At 42.5% G+C, this 19888-nt stretch overlaps 1 protein-coding gene across 2 annotated transcripts in view; it reads left to right on the top strand.

Moving 5' to 3' along the window:
* Nucleotides 1-15304, top strand: part of MRPS27 (mitochondrial ribosomal protein S27) — an 85730-nt gene extending 70426 nt beyond the window's left edge. For both annotated transcript variants that reach the window (XM_032848796.1, XM_032848805.1), the window contains 6 exons: nt 1984-2062; nt 5314-5429; nt 9193-9295; nt 11566-11708; nt 12450-12620; nt 14991-15304. In XM_032848796.1, the coding sequence (XP_032704687.1) occupies nt 1984-2062; nt 5314-5429; nt 9193-9295; nt 11566-11708; nt 12450-12620; nt 14991-15230 (852 nt within the window). In that variant the 3' untranslated portion in view covers nt 15231-15304. The remainder of the gene's footprint in view (nt 1-1983; nt 2063-5313; nt 5430-9192; nt 9296-11565; nt 11709-12449; nt 12621-14990) is intronic.
* Nucleotides 15305-19888: the final 4584 nt, after the last annotated feature.

Genomic DNA, 19888 nt, shown 5'->3' on the forward strand with positions numbered 1-19888 from the left:
GTGTTTCTGGTGTCTGGTGGAGGAAGAATGGGGCAGGATGGGGGATGGTAGTTAATCCTACTCAAGTAAGAATTTAAAACAAAAATATAATCACGGTCTAGGTAGATCATTACTAGTCAAACATGATTGTGCATGAAAATGACATAGAAAGGTCACTAAAACTTCAGGTTTATGTGCTGTTCCCAGAGATTCTGATTCTATAAGTCTGAGGTTTAGCAATCTGCATTTTTTTCCTTTTTTTAAAAGAGTTTATTTAAGAAAGAGAGGGAGAGAGCGAGCAGAAGGACAGAGGAGGAGGGAGAGAGAAAGGGAGAGAATTCCAAGCAGATTCCATACTGAGCATGGAACCTAACTTGGGGCACAATCTCACATCCCTGAGATCCTGACCTCAGCCAAAACTAAGAGTTAAACGCTTAAACATCTGAGCCACCCAGGTGCCCCAGAAATCTACTTTTTTAAAAACACTCCTAGAGAATTCTGAGGCAGATGCTAAAGGGTCCACATTTTGGGAAATGTGGATTCTCAAATACTTAGCTGCTCCTGAACAGGAACTCAGTAATATTTTGTTGGAATATTTCTAAGTTCTTTAAAAACCAGTCTAAGGGGCAAGAAAAAACAAATGCTGGTGTGATTGTGGCAAAAAGAGAAGCCTTGGACGCCTGGGTGGCTCAGTGGGTTAAACCCTCTGCCTTTGGCTCAGGTCATGATCCCAGGGTCCTGGGATCAAGCCCACATCGGGCTCTCTGCTCAGCAGGGAGCCTGCTTCTCCCTCTCTCTCTGCCTGCCTCTCTGCCTTTCTGTCAAATAAATAAATAAATAAAATAATCTTTAAAAAAAAAAAAAAGAGAGAAGCCTTGTGCACTGTTGATGGAAATGCACATTGGTGCAGCCACTATGGAAAACACTATGGAGATTCCTCAGGAAATAAAAAGAACTTCCATATGATCCAGAAATCCCACTTGTGGTATATATCCAAAGGAAATGAAAATAGGATATCAAAGAGATATATGCACCCCTGTGTTCACTGCAGAATTATTCACAATAACCAACCCTGGAAGCAACCCAAGTGTCCATTGATAGATGATGGATAAAGAAAATGTGGTATATATGTATGCAGTGGAATATTATTCAGCCATTTAAATGAAGATCTTGTCATTTGTGACAACATGAATGAACTTTAAGGTCATTATGCTAAGTGACATAAATTAGAAAAATACATATACCCTATGATCTCACTTACATGTGGAATCAAAAAAAGACAAACTCAGGTTGCCTGGGTGGCTCAGTCAGTTAAGTGTCTGTCTTCAGCTCAGGTCATGATCTCAGGGTCCTGGGGTTGAGCCCCGCCTGCATCAGGTCCTGCTCCCAGGGAGACTGTGTTTCCCTCTCCTCACTGCTCGTGCTCTTTCTCACTATCTCTCTTTCTCAGATAAAAAAATAAAATCATCATGTTGTACCCCTTAAACTTACATGACGTTGTTTGTCAATTTATAATCAATAAAGTTGGAGAAAAAATAAAAGACCAGAACATAATGTGATAATGTGTACTTTCTCATGAGAGTCCATTTTTGCATTGACATACTTACCTTATAAAAAGAATTGCTAAATCAGTGGAGTATCAGGAGTGGGGGAGCCTATTATTTTTTGTTTTTATTTTTGTTTGTTTTTTTTTAATTTTCAGGGTTTTTGTGGGTTTTTTTTTAGCCTTGATAAGATACTACAGTTGAGCTTTATTTTTCACATATCAGTTGTCTTGTGTCATACACCCACTCACAACTTTCTTACCCTGACCAAGTTCCAATTACCAAACCTCACGAGTCACATCTTCTATTTCACTGTCACAGATGCTGTAAAATGATAGGCAAATATCTTAAAGCTAATGGTGGCAAGTTTTGTCATGAATAATGCATAGGCATATATTATGAGCTGAGTGAAAGTGAATATTTTTCTCTTATTTTCCTTTTATTTTCATTACCATTCCAGGTCCAGTATGGAATTTTTCCAGATAACTTTACATTCAATTTACTGATGGATTATTTCATAAAGAAAGAAAATTACAAAGGTAAGAAACCAAACCTGGGTCCTTTTATAGTGGGGCTTCATCTCCTAAAGGGAAGTAAATATGGGCAATTTCGCTTATTTTGTTTCATAATGACATCTCTTTGGATCACTCTTTCTGTTAGAAATAGATGTATAGTTGATTTACCATACCATTTGGCCAGATAGGACAATAGTATCCAGGTTTTTTTCCACTCAGTTTCTCAAGTTTTTTTTGTTCCTGCCTCCTTGTGCAAAGGACAGTGAATTTAGTTAAGCAATAAACCTGCTTGAGCAGCCGTGGCTGGTTAAGGTTGTAGTAATGCGATTGTTAGCTTGACTCTTTTTAAAAAAATACCATTTGCTAACTTTGTTTAGTTTAAGACACAGTTGTTATTCTGTGTGAAATATAAGACTAGAAAATCACTTGATTTTTCTGGGAAGAGCAGTACCCTTGCTATGAAGAAAAGTCCTTTTCCCTCCCTAGTCTTTTGTTTCCTCATCTATAAAATTAGTGGGTGGGTAATCTCTGAGGTCTCTTTACCCCCTAAATTTCTTGAGCCTATGCAGTTAATTTGAAGTGACTCTTCACTTCGACTACAATAAGGGAGTCCAAGGAAAGATGGAGATTGCAGTAGACTCTACAGAGGAGTCAGGGGGCCCGATGTCCAGCCAGTATCCATGGGTTAGGGAATCATATGCCAGCATGCTTCTACTTGGGGCTGTGCTGATAGTGAGGAGGAAAAGAGGAGTCTTGCTATTGTGTAAAGACACACCTGGCTTTCCCTTTCCCCCATATCATCCTCAGGCTTGGTACTGAGGAGCCACAATGGAACTCTTTTATTAGCTATGTTAGTACTATGTTACCCACAGGGGAGCTATGTTAGTAGTCAGTACCTCAGGAAGGTGGATATAGACTGGTGGGCATTTATGCATTTATAACATCTGAGATTCCTGCCATCGGGTTCCATCCCCTCGTCCCTGCACACCAGCACCAGTGGCCTTTCCCACTGCGTCCATACTCAGTGCTTAGGCTAGGAACAGGGCATTCCTTCCATGAGTGTGGCCACCTCTCCCCTTTGTCTCCTCTGAATATCTGCTTTATCGTCTCTCAAAAGACTTGCAGTTGTTGACTGCCAAAGAGTATGTGCTGTATATTATTTTTTGAAATGTCAGTTATCCCTTCTTGTCTATTTCTTATTCAGTCTTAAACCTACATTTCCTGAATTCAAGTGAAAGAGGATTAGCCTTTCTGTGTTACCAAATCTATGCTCCAGGAACATCAGATTTAATAGTGTATCATTGGAGAATTATTCGAAGTAGTTTTCTCCCTGCCCTCTCTCTTTAAAGGGCATGTTAGAAAGGTTGAAGGACTTTTTTTTCCCTAAATGCAGAGTAAATATTTAATATTGAGGATTTCTAAAAATAAAGTTTTAATGAAGATTATTATCATTTATGGCAAAAATTTAGAAAGTATACTTTTTATTGTTAATAGGGTAGGAAATATCAAAGTACATAAGTGAATATGGAGGAAAAGATAATTGATTGTACAGGGTAATCTAATTTCACTTCCCAAACTGAATGAAATGCAGAATATAAATAAAAGATAAAGTAAGTTGATGTATTTTTCATGTGTAATTTTGGATTCTGTAATGAACAATTGAAAAACCAGATTTTTTTTTTAACTGGATTTTTAGGTTTAAATTGTGTTCTTTTAAAATACTGGTTTGTTTGGGGTTGTTGTTTTAAATCTCTTCCAGGTCCTTATTTGCTGCTGATTTAGTAGATGACTTTCTGGTGTGTCTCAGTTTCCCCATTTCCAAAAAGAATATAGAAATGCTTGCCTATGGCCTCATTTAAAACCATGACAACATGCACAAAGCCAGCTGGCTAGGAACAGCTGCAAGTCAGTGCTAACTCTTATGATTATGATTATATGCAAAAATTGGTTAACACAGCAGCTTAGTTAGTCAAAAACATTTGTTGTGCCTGTTTTATGTTCTGGCACCATATTTTAAACCAATATTAACATTCTCTAATTTAACAACAAATATTAAGGGAAAGAAATTGTCTGAACTTGATTTTCTTGGCTTCCATCTATGTTGTGGAATCTTAAGGGAAAATAAAAATTGCTCAAGGTCTGATCTATGATCAGCATTCATGTGGCAACAAATATCTTACATTGTATTTTATAGTCAGGGGCTTATAATTTATGAATGTGCATTTTTCTTTCCAGTCTTTCAACTCTTTTTCAACTGGGCCTAATTATCCTTTTTATAGTTCTCAGTTTTCTGTCTCCATAATGATATCTGGGATTTAGGATCTTTGCTAGCATTTGTCTTCATTTTCCCCAACACAGAGAAGGTTCCAGAACCCAGAATGGGGCAGTCAGTTGACCTTCTATTCTGCTTGTCAGGGTGACCTGGAAAATATATTTGCCTCCTTTCTGTATGCCTTAGTTCTTCTAGGTGGCAGACATGATGTGTTAAATTTGCTTCACAATTTATGAGGCATTTTTGTATGTACTCTTTTTTTAAAAGATTTTATTTAAGAGAGAGAGTGAGCAAGTGAGCATGAGCTGGGGGAGAGGGAGAGGCAGATTCCTTGCTGAACAGGGAGTCCAGTTCAGGGCTTGAATCTAGGACCCTAAGACCATGACATGAGTCGAAGGCAGATGCTTAACCACCTGAGCCACCCAGGCACCCCTTATTTTGTTTTGTTTCTTTAATTTTATTTTTTATAAGATTTATTTATTTGACAGAGAGCACAAGCAGGGGGAACAGCAGAGGGAGAGAGAAGCAGACTCTCCACTTAGCAGGGAGCCTGATGCGGGGCTCAATCCTAGGACCCTGAGATTATGACCTGAGCCAGAGGCAGACGCTTAACCGACTCAGACACCCAAGTGCCTTTCTGCCATAGTCTATTGAAGTAGGTGGGACAGATGGTTTTGTTTTGTTTTGTTTTGTTTTTTTGTTTTGTTTTTTATCATCAAGAGGATGATACTGGGAGAAGTTAAGAGAAATTAAGTAGATTATTCCGTGTCCTTGAGAACATTGGTACAAAAGCACCTGACTTAGTATATAATAGTAAGTATAGTAGAAGCTAAATATTTGGGAAGTTTGTGGAAGATCTGGGATCAGAGCTCACATTTTTTTGCTTCTTAATTCTGTTTGTTTTTCTGTCATGCCCCACTTTTTAAGTTTATAGTTAAGTACAGATTTGGTGATGTTACCTAAAACTAATACCCTCTCATTTTTACTTTGATCTTTTTGCCAGATGCTTTAACCGTGGTTTTTGAGATCATGATGCAAGAAGCCTTTGAACTACCTTCCACCCAGCTTCTGTCCCTCCATGTTTTATACCATTGCCTGGCCAAGAAGACAGATTGCAGTGTAAGTGGTGGGTTGTCCAGAGGTACTCAGAGCCCAAGAAGCCCGCTGTACCTCTTGAGCAAGGAGGAGGTGGGGAGAGGAGACCCCTGCCCTCAGAATCTGACATGCAACTCTGTGGCCCCTGAACAGCCAGGAATGAATGCTCCTTCTGTACATTTAGTTTCTGGTTTCTGACAGAGTGGAGCTGGATGGAAGTTCCTCCACTTGAAAGAATCTCAAGTGAAAGTCCTTATACACATTTTGAAACTTGAACTAGGCTGAATGCCCATCAGGTGTTCAGAAACAGGCAACTGACCGTCCATGACGTTGGCCTTGAGTATCAAAGAAGCAGTGAGGCATCTCACTGGCCACGACCTCAGGCAGTCAATGCCGATTGTTCAGCTGGCATCAGTATTTTCCTGAGGCTGCTCTGGTCAGTCCAGAATACCAAGTTTTGGTTTCCTCTCTTTGGGTTCAGCTATTTAATCATTGTTTACTGTTACCCTAAGAATACCGACAGTAATAACAGTAATAACTCATATTTAAATAGTACCTGCTTTACACCAGGCTACGTTCTTAGTGTCTTAATTTATTAATGCATTTAATCCTCATAATTCTATGCGGATGAGAAGACTAGAGCACAGAGATGTTATATAATAGCGGCTCTTAGGTGACAAGCCACCTGGGGAAGCCAGGCAGCCTGAGCCTGCAGTCTACCCTCAACTTCAGATGCAGCATCAAAATATACTAGTTCGGGTAGAAACTGAAAAGGACATCTAATCCAGCTCATATTCAGAAGAATTTATAGTGTGTGTTGCTTTCCTAAGATGGGGGTCATAGCCTGTGGCATACCTCACATGCATTAGTTCATTAAATTTTTGTTGGGCAGTGACTGCCTTCCATACATTGCCAAGTACTGGTTATGCAATAGTAAACGAACACTCCCTGCTCCCAGTCAAAGAACAATACAGGCATTCAAAGCAAAACAAAACAAATACATGAATATAAAACTGTAACTATAATGAGCACTACAAAGACCTCTCATACAACAAGCGTATATTTTGGGAGTTTTTGTCTGTCTGTATTCTAAACTTAGGTTAGGAATGCCTTACTTAAGGAAATATTTCTTGTGGGAGTATTTGAAAGATGAATAGGAATTAACTGGCTGAAGAGAGGAAGAACAATCCAAAAAGAGAAACTAACACATGCAAAAGCCCAGTGGCAAAAATTATGGTGAGCAGAAAGGGGCTGGAAGAAGATTGGAAGACAGTGTAGATGCAGCAGAGAGAATGGTTGGAAGGGCAAAGGGTGAAGTAAGGTTAGAGAATGTAGGTCATGCTAAGCTATATTTGTATATCCTAAAAATAATGAGAAACCATTGAGAACTTTTAAGTAGAAGGGGTAATATGGTCTGGTTTGTGTTTTGAAAAGAGGCATCTGGCTGTAGTGTGGGTAGGAGATTGAATTGGGGCCATGGTGGCTTATGGTCAGAGCACTTGGGAGACTGCATGGTTGAGCAAGAGGTAATGAAACCTGGGGACCAGAATGTCTGTGGAGTTAGCAGTAGCCAGTGAACATGCTTCAGAGGCAGATAACATGATGGGGAACTTTATGTGGAGGCAAGGACATACAGGTGAAATCTTGACCTCCTCAGTTTTTGACTCTTGTATCTGGACGGAAAGGTTGCTGTGTGCTTGCAAAGGGAACTCTGGAAAAAGACTGGGTTTTATGAGGAAAATCATTAATTTGGCTTTGAACATGTTGCATTTTGAGATGCCTTTCAGACAACCCAGAGATTTTTATGAGAGTAACTGGGATCTTCCTGGAAAAATCTGGACTGGAGATATAGTTTATAATACATCTAGATGTAAATTTCTGCAGATGAGCCACAGAGCAAAAAGGGAAATCAGGAACACTTTGGGTCCCCAAAACCACAGAAGGGAAGTGGTTTACAGTTTAGAATGCTTCTGAAAGGGTAGGTAAAATGAGGACTTTCAAAAAGTTCATTGAATTTAGTGGCCTGAAGGCACTAAACTGTAACCTGTGTTTCCATAGAATAATAGAGGATGAAAGGAAATAGGAATGGATTGTGGGGTGATTTAAAGATGCAGAGAGGAGATAGCTGGTGTAGAGGAGTGCTTTGGGTTATCTAGCAGTGAAGGGGAGTAGAGAAGGGAGTGGGAGAGTGAGGTTTGCTTTGTATTAATGGGAAAGGCACAGGCACAAATGGACAGAAGTACCTGATTTTGTTCATAATAGTATGTACAATAGAAGCTACAGGTTTGGGAGAGACCTGATCTCTTACATTAACACACAAATAGCTTTTCATATAAGCAGCGGTATTTGTATTATTCTCAGAGAATTCTCAAAAAAATCTGTAAGACATTCATTTGTTTGTTGTCATTCATCTTTTTAAAAGTCTTTTCAGAAGTATCTCTGTGCCAGCCAACCATCACTACACGGGCTCAGTTCCTAGAGCAGCAAGGACACCACCCTTTGGCTCTTTGCCCTATTGCATTTTGATCCTATAGGTCATGTTTTTCCCTAAAGAAAAGAAAAAAATTTAAGGCTCCTTATTTATTATTCACCGGGTCCCTTCTCATGCAGTTTATGTGGGGGAAAATCAAACCTTAGGGCAATTTGCTTTTGAAAGTGAAATGCCCTGTCCTCTATTACCAGCTCTTTCACTTACTGTACTACACAAGTACCTGGGGAGGCTTTGTTTTTCTCCCAAGATCTTTGCTTTTTTCAAAGGTTTAGAAAACTCTAAGAAATTACTCTTGTACCACACAAAGGCCACTGCCAGTAAAGAGGTTTGGGTGCCCATTAACACCTGGGGTGCCTCCCTTACACCTGGCTACAATTGCAGCCTGTATGCCTCATTCATTCTCTGCTTCCTCCCCGACCTCTGACTGCAGACACCAGTGCAGGGCATCCTGATCTTTGTGTTCTTTATTTTTAAGCCCAAGCAAGGGTTCTGACCGATATGTACTCATACAGCACCTCTTGAAGATCACAGCTCTCATTGTCTGGGGCATTGCCAAGGCTGTCCTTTGAGACCAGCACTCATAGCAAGTTCCCATCCCTGCTATTACTACTCTACAGCAGGCTTAGCAATGCTTGCATTTTTGCCCCTTTTTTCCCAACTCTCAGAATCTGACGCCAGTTTTCCTGAAGTGTAATTTTGGCAGCCTGGGTTGAAAGAAATGATCACTAAGTGTTTCTGATTGTCCAATTTATTTTTAAGAGGCACAGATTTATCTAAAAGCAACCTAATAGTTGTATTTATTTTTACACTGTGAAGTGGGAGTCTTATCGTTGCTGACTTGTTTAAAATTCAAAAGCTTGCCCCAGCATGTCGTAGCAATGTGAGTGAATATTGGGCTGACAGCATCTGTGATCTTTATTGATTGTCTGAAGGCAGTGTTGGTCCAGAGTGTGCTCTTTATTTTTATTTTGTTTTGCTTTTCTGATTGCAAAAGGAACTCTTATTCATTGCCAGAAATGTGGAAAATAATGAAAAGTATAAAGAAAAAACCAAAATGGCTCATAATTTCCAGAAATCCATTAACAGAAGGTATTTCTTTCCTGTATTAGTCATTAGATATAACTCTTTTCTTTATAAAATTAAGATTATAATGTACCTGTAGCTTTGTTATTTTGCTTTTTTTTTTTATTTAGTGCTACAACTTGTTTTCCACCTATTAAAAATCATTAAAAATCAAATTTTTGCATAAAGTATTCTTTGTTTGGCTGGACCATGATCTCTTTTATTCTGTTGCAGTGGGAAGAGGAGAGGAACTTTGGTGCATCCCTATTACTCCCAGGCTTAAAGCAAAAGAACTCGGTGGGGTTGAGTTCCCAGTTGTATGGCTATGCACTTCTTGGTAAGCTAAGTGATCCTTACAAATATTGTCCTTTTGGATAGAACTGATGCATTTTTCTACATTATAATGATTTTTTAATTTGATTTCAGTGTACCAGTGAAATTCCAATACAGCTTTCATTTTTAGACATAAAAATAGACCTTGATAGCCTTAACAGCTATGGGATAAAACCTTAAGAGACAGTAAAGAGGGTGCTAAAAATCTGTTACCGCTGCAAGGTGAAAACTAATTCTGGTGGCTTTGAGTTATATTTTGTGGTAATCAGTGTGAGGAGGGGATAAAGAAAGGAAAGTTCTGGCCCTCTTTTGGGAGAACCAGCCAATAAAAATTTTCCCAGTACTAACAAAGATCTTTGTGTCTCTTTTAGACCTAAAGTCCAGGAGGTAAGATATTAAGAGTTAGGGTTGAACTCATATCCTTGGTATTGTTTTCAGGTGAAGGAAGGGATACTCAGAGAGTGCATCTAAATAGCACTTTGGGAAAGCAGAGAGACTCGTGATACAATGTGACTGTTCCATGCTGGGAGATGGTTGCTTTACTTTGATGCCCTGATGGCATTGAAAGTCATGTCAGGAGGATGAAGCCTCGGAACTTGGGTTGTGTGGAAGTGGGGCAAATAGCATCCAACCTAAGTGTGCATAAAATGTGCCCTGATTTACAGAGGTCTATTAAATGCATATTATTTCATTATTCTTCCATTTTCTCTCTCAAGTAGGCGGGCATTTCAGAAGGCACCTTCTCTTAACCATACACTGCTTTGACTTACCTTCGTTTTATGAAAATCATCAAAGTTTTAGCAGTTTTGAAATTGATCCTCACTAACAAATATGGTGTGGCCTTCTTGCATGCTGATTCTGTTGTAGACTGACAGAGGGAGAGGAATTTTAGAGTTCATCAGCTGGCTATCAGACTAGCAAAAGAATTGACCACTCTTTTTTTTTCTTTTTTTTTTTTAAGATTTTATTTATTTATTTGACAGAGTGAGAGAGCATAAGCAGGGAGAGCAGCAGAGGGAGAGGGAGAAGCAGGCTCCCTGCTGAGCAGGGAGCCCCATTCGGGGCCAAATCCAAGAACCCCGGGGTTATGACCCTATCAGAAGGCAGATGCTTAACCATCTGAGCCACCCAGGTGCCCCTTGACCACTCCTTTTAAAAATTGTTTTCTCCTAATATGCCATCTACTTTCTTGCTTTTGACTTACACCTGTTTTACCTTTGCCTTCAGTGAGTATTCAGGACTGTGTGAATTATTGAGGGAGTTGTAAGGGCCAAGAAAAAGTACATTGTAGCTGCTGTTTCTGTGCAGGAGGCCCTGGTGCTTTGGGATGGGAGGCCATCAGATCAAATCTCTGTGTCATGTGCTGTGCATGCAGCCCCACTCAGCCCCATGGCAGCAGCTTCCCAGAGTGGGACTGCAGTGTCTTAAAAATCTAAAATTAGCTGTCACCTGATAAGCTTTGTCTATTTATGTCCTACCACAGCCTTCCCAAATCCTCCTTCCCAGGAAAGATAAGTGAAGGTGGCTTTAAGACCTGGCAGCTCAAGGTGACTTTGGCCGTTAGTGCAGAGAGGGCTTCTGTTCTGCAGGCGCACAGAGACAGTCCCTTGGCCCAGCCGAGGACCCGGCCGTCTAGTGTCCACATCTTGAGCTCCAGTTGTGATGGTTTGAGGTACAAAGAATAACATTCATATCTGAAGATCTGAAAAGGATGATGAAGCCCAAATAAAGGAAAGAAGAATAAAATCAGATTTTTTTTTTCCATAAGGACAGTCGATGGGGGTGTTTTGGAGCATTTTGAAAAATATCAAACATTTGCTGGCAGGGAAAGTTGTCATATGTTGACAAGATTTCCACTGTAGGAGAATTGTGGGATTTCTTTTTCAGAGGAAGATTTTGTTCTTGAAACAAAAATAGTATTCAGTTGTTTGACTCGTATTCTAAGGGTAGTTCCACTTAAAGAGACAGATATCAACCTCTCTGAATTTCCCTCAGCCCTGATTCATACATCCTCATGATGATTTCCACCAGACCAAATGGAAAAGAAGAAAAGCATATTCGTACAGTTTTGTATTAAAAAACAGCTTCAGTGAATTGCACCATATTCTTCATCATCCATCTGAAATGGCACCAGCTCACTGGACAGGATGAGGCTCTTGGTACAGATTTGAAATTATTTTCCAGGTTCATATTCACTTGTGCTTTCAAGTCCTCAGTCTCATACATAGTGGGAAGCCATGGCTGAGGCTTCTTTGTTGTTCTTTCTGGGCACAGGGAAGGTGGAGCTGCAGCGAGGGCTACGGACTGTGTACCATAACGTGCCTTTGCTGTGGAAACCTGGCTACCTTGACCGAGCCCTTCAAGTGATGGAGATGGTGGCCTCGTCCCCGGATGTTGGGAAGCTGTGTGCAGAAGCGGTACGTCCCTCAGCTCTGAGTCAGTGTCCTTTAGCCATCTCCTGTTCCTTGTAAGCCAGCCTGCGAATTTGTTTGCATGTCCTTCCCCTTCCCCTGCTGTCTTCACTCTGTAGAATCGTGTATTCATCCAGTTGAAAAGGAATGACAATCCACACACATTCTCAGTGCTACTGACAAAAAGTATTAGAGAATAAGATGAATGTTGATGCCATAGCTCACTGTCTGAGAGGAAAACTGTCGCTCTCGCCTGGAATTGAAACTGAGCTCCAGTCTTTCTGTAAAGGAAGCTCGCCTAGATTCTGAGGTTCTCCTGCACATTCAGAATGACCCTCTGCTGGTTGTGCTCTGTGGTGGGTTTTCTGTCCTTCTCCCAATTCCAAACCGGTTGAGGAAGAGCGCGTGGAAGAGGAATACTTGGAGTCCCCATCAAACATAATTTTGGGGCCCTTCCCCTGTTGACTAAAGGTGAAATCAGGTGATGCGGTGCTGATCTGTACACAGGTGATTCTGAGCTTGCATATTCATACCACACGCTTTGGGCTAGGTTGTCCCTGCCACCCAGTGGGGAGTTTCTGACGTAAAATTGCATAACCACGACTCTTGCCGATAATTTTACAAGAGAAAGAGTTCGCAAGCTGCAGATCCCAGCCGTTCCTTCCTTTCCGTGGCCCAGCTTCTCTTCCCGGTGTGTTTTCAGGGCCACAGGATGGTTAGTCCCTGCCCCGTCTTTCTGCCCCACAGCTGGCTGCGCTGGACAGAACACTGAAAGCTCTGACTGCTCCAGCCCCCGCGGCTTCGGAGGAACAGCCCCGAGAAGGGGAAGACAGCCGGGGCTCAGAAGACCTGGTGGAGCAGCTGGACGTGGAGGAGACCGAACAGTCCAAGCTTCCCTGGTATCTGGAACGATTCAGGGTGCGTCGTAGCAGAACTCAGCCCCTCTCCACTGTCCTTCTTTGCTGTGGTGTCAGGCAGGCCTTTCGTGCCTCGCTGTCACACACACAGGCATGAAAAGCTGACATCACCAATGAGGCTTCAGACAGGAAGCGCTCTTAAACAAATGGAATTTTTATACTCCTTTTTGTGCATGAGCTAATCAGTCCCAGTTTTGTTCACTGTAGCAGTGTGTCATTACACACTCATCCCTGATGTGTCTGAGGGTACTAGCTTGCCGACTCGGAGCAGTCGCCTGACTCCGACCCCAGGTGGAAAGGATCGGTCATTTCTCATGTGCTTGATAACCCAAAACCCCAAGTGGGAATTAGAAAGCCACATTCAAGTATGATGGAGATCAGCTACAGGCAGCTTCCGTTGTTTGGTTTTGTGTTGTGCCCTCGGGCCCCCCGAATACGTTTTTGGACTGCATGGAAGATGGAAACAAGTTTCCACTGTTTCTTTTCCAAGTAGTCTTGAGCGCTCAAGCTGTCTTTGGTAGCTTTCAACTGCGTGGCCCAGAATACTCTGTTATCAGCGTCAGGGAAGAAGAGCCGTGTTACGGGTTAACCCCTTGGCCTCTTCCTTGCTTTGTTTCTTGTCTACAAAGGGCAGAGAGAAAAATGTGCTGTCTGAAGAATTCTTTATATGAAGCAGAAAACCTTCCCATCCATGCCAGCTGACTTCATGTGTCATTTTGGGGCAGAGAGGTGTCATTTTGCCTATTGATGACATGTTCAGTAATGCTGAACATGGGATACCTCTGTCCCAGTGTTACAAGGACTCTACTTGCAGCTGCTGTTCCTCCACTAATTCTATAAAGTCATTGTTCAGGGTCCCTCTTTCAGAATTTGAAAACTGAGAAAGGTTGATCGATATTAGGTACACAGAACTGGTGGTAAAGAACTTACATACCTACCTGTTCCTCTTAACTTTGCAGATTAAGAAAGTCTAAAAAACAAACAAAAAATGCTGCTATAACACACCTAAAAATGACTGCCTCTTCCGCTTGTTTCTTATATATTTAATCTCAAAGAATAGAAATCTGTGCTGCATTAAATTCTCAGTCCTCATTCTTCTACACATGCATTTTTTTGAAAATCGAAAACAGGAGACAAACATTTATTGGCTGCTGGCTGTGTCACAGGCATCAGTGCGTTTCACCCATCTTCACTGCGGCTCTGCATGGCAGATGCTGCTTTTCCTGTGTTACATGACTCCAGGCTGAGACGCGCTGGCCCATAAGTGACTGATCTGGGATTTGAACCAAAGTTTGCTAACTCAGATTTGAGTCCTTATTCTCTTGTCCCAAACTGTCTCCTTGCCTCCAAACCGCACAGAAAGTAATCTCGGAAAGAAATAATTGTCATTGTACATTTCTTTTTCTTCCTGTTGCCTTTTATTAGTTTCGGGTAATTTGTGTGGGGTCCATTTTTACAGGACTGACCCAGCACACTAGGCCTCTAGCCACTCCTTGACGTATGGATCCTGCCCACCTTCCAGTCCCGTATTGGAGCAAGCCTCATCACCTATGCCAGTGAATTGTGCTTGTGTTTGGAACATGGGGACTCGTGGCATAAGCTACAGCTGAGCCATGAGTGGCTCTCTCTTGATGGTCTACATCTTGAAGCACTTAAGGAGATTAGTGTTTTTAGTACTTGACTCCTCCAGGAATACAATACCGCCCAAACCAAGATGCCATTTCAGATGGAGCTGTGAGCAGTTTGTAAAGGCTGACCTGCGACGGAGCGCAGCAGGTGGAAGCTTATAATAGTGCGAGCACTCATGGGAGCCGTTTAGCATGCCATTAGTAGAAAGTTCTTGAAATGATTTCCATCTGTTGAAAGGACCCCTGGTTAAGCAAACATTTATTTCCATCATTCTGAAAGAAAAGATGTGGACGGGCTTGTGCCCGGTTATCAGCTGCTTCTGCCATTTTGTGTGCATCTTAGAGTGCTTTGCTCTGGGAGTTTGGTGCTTGGTTTGGTGCACGTCAGAGGGGAAAGGTAGATTTGTTAGGCTTGTGCTGTCTTTGTGGATTAAAACAAGAAATTACTTAGAAAATCACAGCATATGGAGTCCCATTTACTGGTCGTGAGTGAAAGGAGAGAAATCACATGTGGTGCATCTTAGCAAAAGTGCTGGACTGAAAAAAAAAGAAGGGGGCAAGCACTCACAGCATCTGTATGAAAGGCAGCATGACAGGTTCCCAATAAAATGCCTTTTCCTGTAAGCAGAATGTGTGGAGATTTTGCAATGACTTAATCTCCTTTCTGCTTTGCCTTCTCCCATCTGCATCCTCCTTCCATCCTCCTCCCCACCCCCATCTTTTTTTTCCTTGATTTCCAACAGGACTTGCACTCTAAGCTTGAGGCCCTGGGCCGAGTTGAGTCAGAAAGCCTTTTGGCTCTGACCACCCAGCTCATCAAGGAACAGCTCCCCACCTGTGAAGCCGAGGACATCGCAGCCTACGAGCAGAAGCTGCAGCAGTGGCATCTGGAGCGGGTACACTTGATTCAGAGGGAAGAGGAGCAGAGGGAGAGGGCAAAGCAGGAGTATGAGGCCCGGAGAGCAGCAAAGGCATCTGCCTAACAGGCCCCCAGCGCTCCAGGCCCCAGCACAAGATCTTCACTAGCCCCGTCCCAGGACTCACGGTGACTTAAGGGCAGCCTTAGCCTCCTCCATCCACCCCTCCTTTGCCTAAAGCAGGCCGTTTGCGGTATCAGAGCAACAGTTGTCAACGTATGAAGGCACTGACTTCCCATCACATGCCTTGGAGGGCTGCAGAGCTGTGAGTGGCAAGCAGTCATACTGAAGCCCCAGCTATACACCTTAAACAAGGTGCACCTGAGGCCTATGGGGGGGGCAGTTCTGGGGTCCAGGATCAGTGTTGAACAGTGAAAACTCTTGATCCATAGCGGTGGTAGAGGGAGAGACTGGTTGAACAGCATGGCGTTGAGCACAGGCTTTTGAATGGTGTCTCGCCAGTGGCAGAGTACACGTCCTAAGCCTCATCCCCCTCCATGGCCTCCCAGCCTAAGCTGGGTGTGTGATGCCCACATATCTCACCTTCTCCTTCCCCTGTGTCTCTTCTCTGCAGACCTGACCTTGGGGGAAATTGAGGACAGGAGTGAACACCACCATGAGCCCACTGGCTTTCAAATTTCAGGCACCCACGGTGATATTTTTAGAGTGGAAGGGCTTCTGAGGAGAACGCTAGCTCTAGCTCCAAAGCCTCCTTGGCTTGGCTTCTCCATCATGTTGGGGTAACTTCTTTCCAAAGCATTCTGAGCTCCTTCCTCAAGGAGGTAAAGTGAGCTCTTTGTGTCCACATGTGCACACACGTACAACTTGTCAATACACATTTCAATTGCAGAAGTAGGAAAAAACGAGAGGCAGGATGGGGCTTGTAGTACTTAGGAGACATGCATAATTGTGCAACTGTCAGGAGGTGGAAATTCCTTCCTGAAGTTTCTCTGTGAAAGTGTTCAGGGGCAGCTCCTGTTTGCTGTGTAATTTTGCCTTTAAGCACTGTTGTTCAAGGTTGTGCTGTTTTATCAGAACTTGTGGAAATAAATGTCCTGGGATTCTTTTGTTGTGTTCTTTGTCTTTTAGGGAAGGGAGGAAGAAAGGAAGTCACACAATTAATATGATTAGTCTGATTTTGAGCAACACTTTTTAACCTTTCTTCTCTATCAGACTTTGGCATTTACAACTACCACCACAACCGTTAACATGAATTGAGGACGAAGTGTATGCCAACACCTCAATCAGCCCTGTGCGGGAGGTAGAGTAACCCCTTTCTTGAATGTGGAAACAAGCTTAAGTGGCTGAGGCAAGGCCAGCCCCACTCCTCACCTGGTATGCTGACCGATGGCCATACCTGCCATGCACATCGGCGCAGGGCCTTGTTGCTGAGCAGAGCTGAGTCTTACTCAGGCAGAAGGTCAAGACTCAAAATCAGTTATGATACTTTGGCTTATCAGGGACAGGGCTTTTTCTACCACTTCCTTATTTTGTCAAGAGGAAGGTTCAAGATGGATCAGAAGGCCCCTTTTGCTCCGTAGATTACTGACCATCACGGCATAAAGGATCACATTAATACTTGGCCTTCTGTTTCCTCCCCATCTGTCCCTACCCCAGTTTTTGCCAGAGTGCAGAGCATGAAAACTGCCGCTGAGCAGCAGTGCAATACCTGACTCTCCTCCTCGTAGGACCGTGTTGCCTTGGCACCGAACTTTGCATCGTGTTTTCACACTTCTAGCTGGCCGTGGATATCAGATATGTGTGTGGGATTTTTGTTGTTGTAGATTATCCGTGTATTCGCAGGCCTGAAAATTAGTTTATTAAAGTCATTTTTTCACTATGAATGAATTAACATCTCGTTAGTAGAGGCTAGAAATCCTGCTGAACATCTCATGGTGCACAGGGCTCCCGCATGACTAGGAAGTACCTGGTCCAAGATGTCAGTTGTGCCCAGGTCAGAAACCTTGGCTGAGAGCAGAGAAGCAAGGCATCTACAGGCATTTTTGCAGTGATGTAGATGAGACTCAAGAATAATGTTTGTGCAAATGGCTCATTTACAAATGGCATTTCTCAGGCTAGAAAAATAATTAACATTTAATAATCTTAACATTTAACTAATAAAATAATAGTTGCTTTTTATCTAAGTAAATGAGTATAAAATATGCAATAATACGGGTTAGATTATTATTCTTCCTAAACAAAGTCCATTGTGGAAAAGGGTAAATGATGATTTATATGATTTTGCTGTCAGGCGGTATGTAACTGGGGCCAGGAGTCTTAAGTTCCCAAATGAAGCTGCTGTGATGTGAGCTCCTATGAGTCAGCAGGCTCTATACCGCTGCACCCAGTGACCTCACTGGGAATGCATGGTAAGAAAACGATGAAGTTTGAAATGGGCTCAGAGAAGCAGAAAATGTGTTATGGTTGTATTTTCATTAAATGATCATTAATAATCTTCAGAGCTGAACTTTCCAATCTCTGACCATGATAAATTTTTTAAATCTTAACTTTAGAAAATGGGGTAAGACGAGTACTTTGCAGTGTCTTTATGTCAGGGAAATTGCCCTTTATTCTAAATAATAGCTCTTAGTTTGAAAATAACCTTTCCTTTCCCCCATTGAGTTGGCCTTTTTGCTGACATTGCATGCTGCTGTGAGGATGCTCTTACCCATATGGTAACAAGGAAGTCAAAAAAGATGGTATCAGTGCCTGAGTTAATGGGAGTTACCCCTGGAAGCTTTGTTTAAAACAGACTTGGGCTGCATGTTTACTATGTATGAATGTTAGGGGTTTCAGATCTGAGCTGGACATGTTCAGAAAACAAGGTTTATTCTTATGGGAAGCATCTGAAAGTTAATTCCATGGTGGGCTTTAAATGCTAGATCAAGGACTGCAGGGAAGATTTAAGGATTTCTAAGAGGTACATTATATTCTCATGTACTCAATGGTAGGGGAATTTCACTTGCTTTTTTGGTTTCTACAGTACTTCATCTCAGCAGAGTTTAAAATTTTAATCTTTAAAACCACCCCCCGCCCCAGGTTAAAAGCCTTAAACAGTATGTGGAATAAAACCAGTGCCCATTAAAAGCTTCCTCCAGTGACAGTATGCTGGGCCGCTGTTGGATATCAGTATTTCCCGGGCTCTGGCTTATCACTGGACCCATCTTGATTATGAAACTTACATTTAACAACTCCTCTTTGTGAATGCCCATTTTTACCTAGCTTAATTTCACCCACTTGGAATAGCCCTGCAGGGCAGGGATTATTGCACTTCAGAGGGGAAAACAGGCTTATGTGTCTTGCCCAGGGCCACACAACTAATCAGTGGGGTCACAGTACTTGAACCCAAGTTTGTCCAATTCCAAACCCACTTCCCAACAACCACACCGTATAACCACTGTGACGACCTGAGACAAAGTACGTTCAAGCAAATTTTTATTGAATATCTGTTGTGGGTCAGGCACTGTTAAAATAGTCACTGAGGGGGCACCGGGATGGCTCAGTGGGTTGAAGCCTCTGCCTTTGGCTCAGGTCATGATCCCAGAGTCCCGGGATCAAGCCCCACGTCGGGCTCTCTGCTCAGCAGGGAGCCTGCCTCCCCCTCTCTCTGCCTGCCTCTCTGCCTACTTGTGATCTCTTTCAAATAAATAAATAAATAATCTTTGAAAAAAAAAAAAGTCACTGAGGATGCAGCAAGGAACAAAAAAGACAAAGATCCCTTCCCTCGTGGCATTTACATTCTATGGAGGGAGATAGTTAATTCATAATATGTCATGTGGTGATAAGTGGTACAGAGATAATGCAAAGAAGAGGAGAAGAGAATGCTGGGTAAGGGCCAAAGGTTGCAACTTAAACTAGCTTGGTTAGGGAAGGCCTTCCTGGAAGGATAACTTTTGACTAAAGACCCACGGGGGTGAGGGTGAGAATCATGGTGTTACCTATGGAAAAGTGTGGTAGGCAGAGGAACCAGCACCAAGGGTCCAGAGGGAAGCCTGCTTTGGGTGCCAGAGGACTAGCCTGGAGGCCAGTGTGGCTGGAACAGAAAGTTTAAAGTGGAGAATAGCAGGAGATGAGGCCAGAGAGATAAGGCGTGCAGGAAGGGACAGATGGTGTAAGACTCCCTGGCCCATTAGTAAGGGTCCTGGCCTTCACTCTGAGATGAGAGCCCATCTGAAGGTTCTGATGACATGCTCTGACCTAATATTTTCAGAGGGTTCACTAGTCTAGCTGCTATGGGGTAAATGAACACGGAGGGCAGAGATGGGACGTGGGAATATAGGTTGGTTAGGAGGCTACCGCCATAGTCCAGGAGAGAAACGATGGGCTTAGACAGTCACAGTAAATGTGAGGAGAAGGGGATGGACAGGGTGTTTTTGGAAAGAAGAGCCAGCAAACTTGCTGTTGGGCCAAGATTTTTTACCTGAGTAACTAGAGTAATGTGTTCACCATTTATGGAGGTAGAAAAGCCTAGGGAGAGAAGTAGTTTGGGGAAATCAGGAATTTGTTTAGAGGCATATTAAATTTGATTTGGGTTATTTTACAGATCTGTATTGATCATCCAAATGGTGCTCTTAATAGCTGGATATGAATTTGGAGATCAGAGAAGAGGTATGGACTGGAGATAGCAGTTGTAGAAGTCATCAGCTTAAACCCATGGGCGTGCATTATAGTAACCTGCAGTTTTGGTTTGAGCAGAGAGACTCTGAGCCATGAATGGATCTGTG

The sequence above is a fragment of the Lontra canadensis genome, unplaced genomic scaffold (assembly GCF_010015895.1).
Source record: "Lontra canadensis isolate GAN:19392208 unplaced genomic scaffold, GSC_riverotter_1.0 scaffold4, whole genome shotgun sequence".
In the NCBI taxonomy this organism is placed as follows: domain Eukaryota; kingdom Metazoa; phylum Chordata; class Mammalia; order Carnivora; family Mustelidae; genus Lontra; species Lontra canadensis.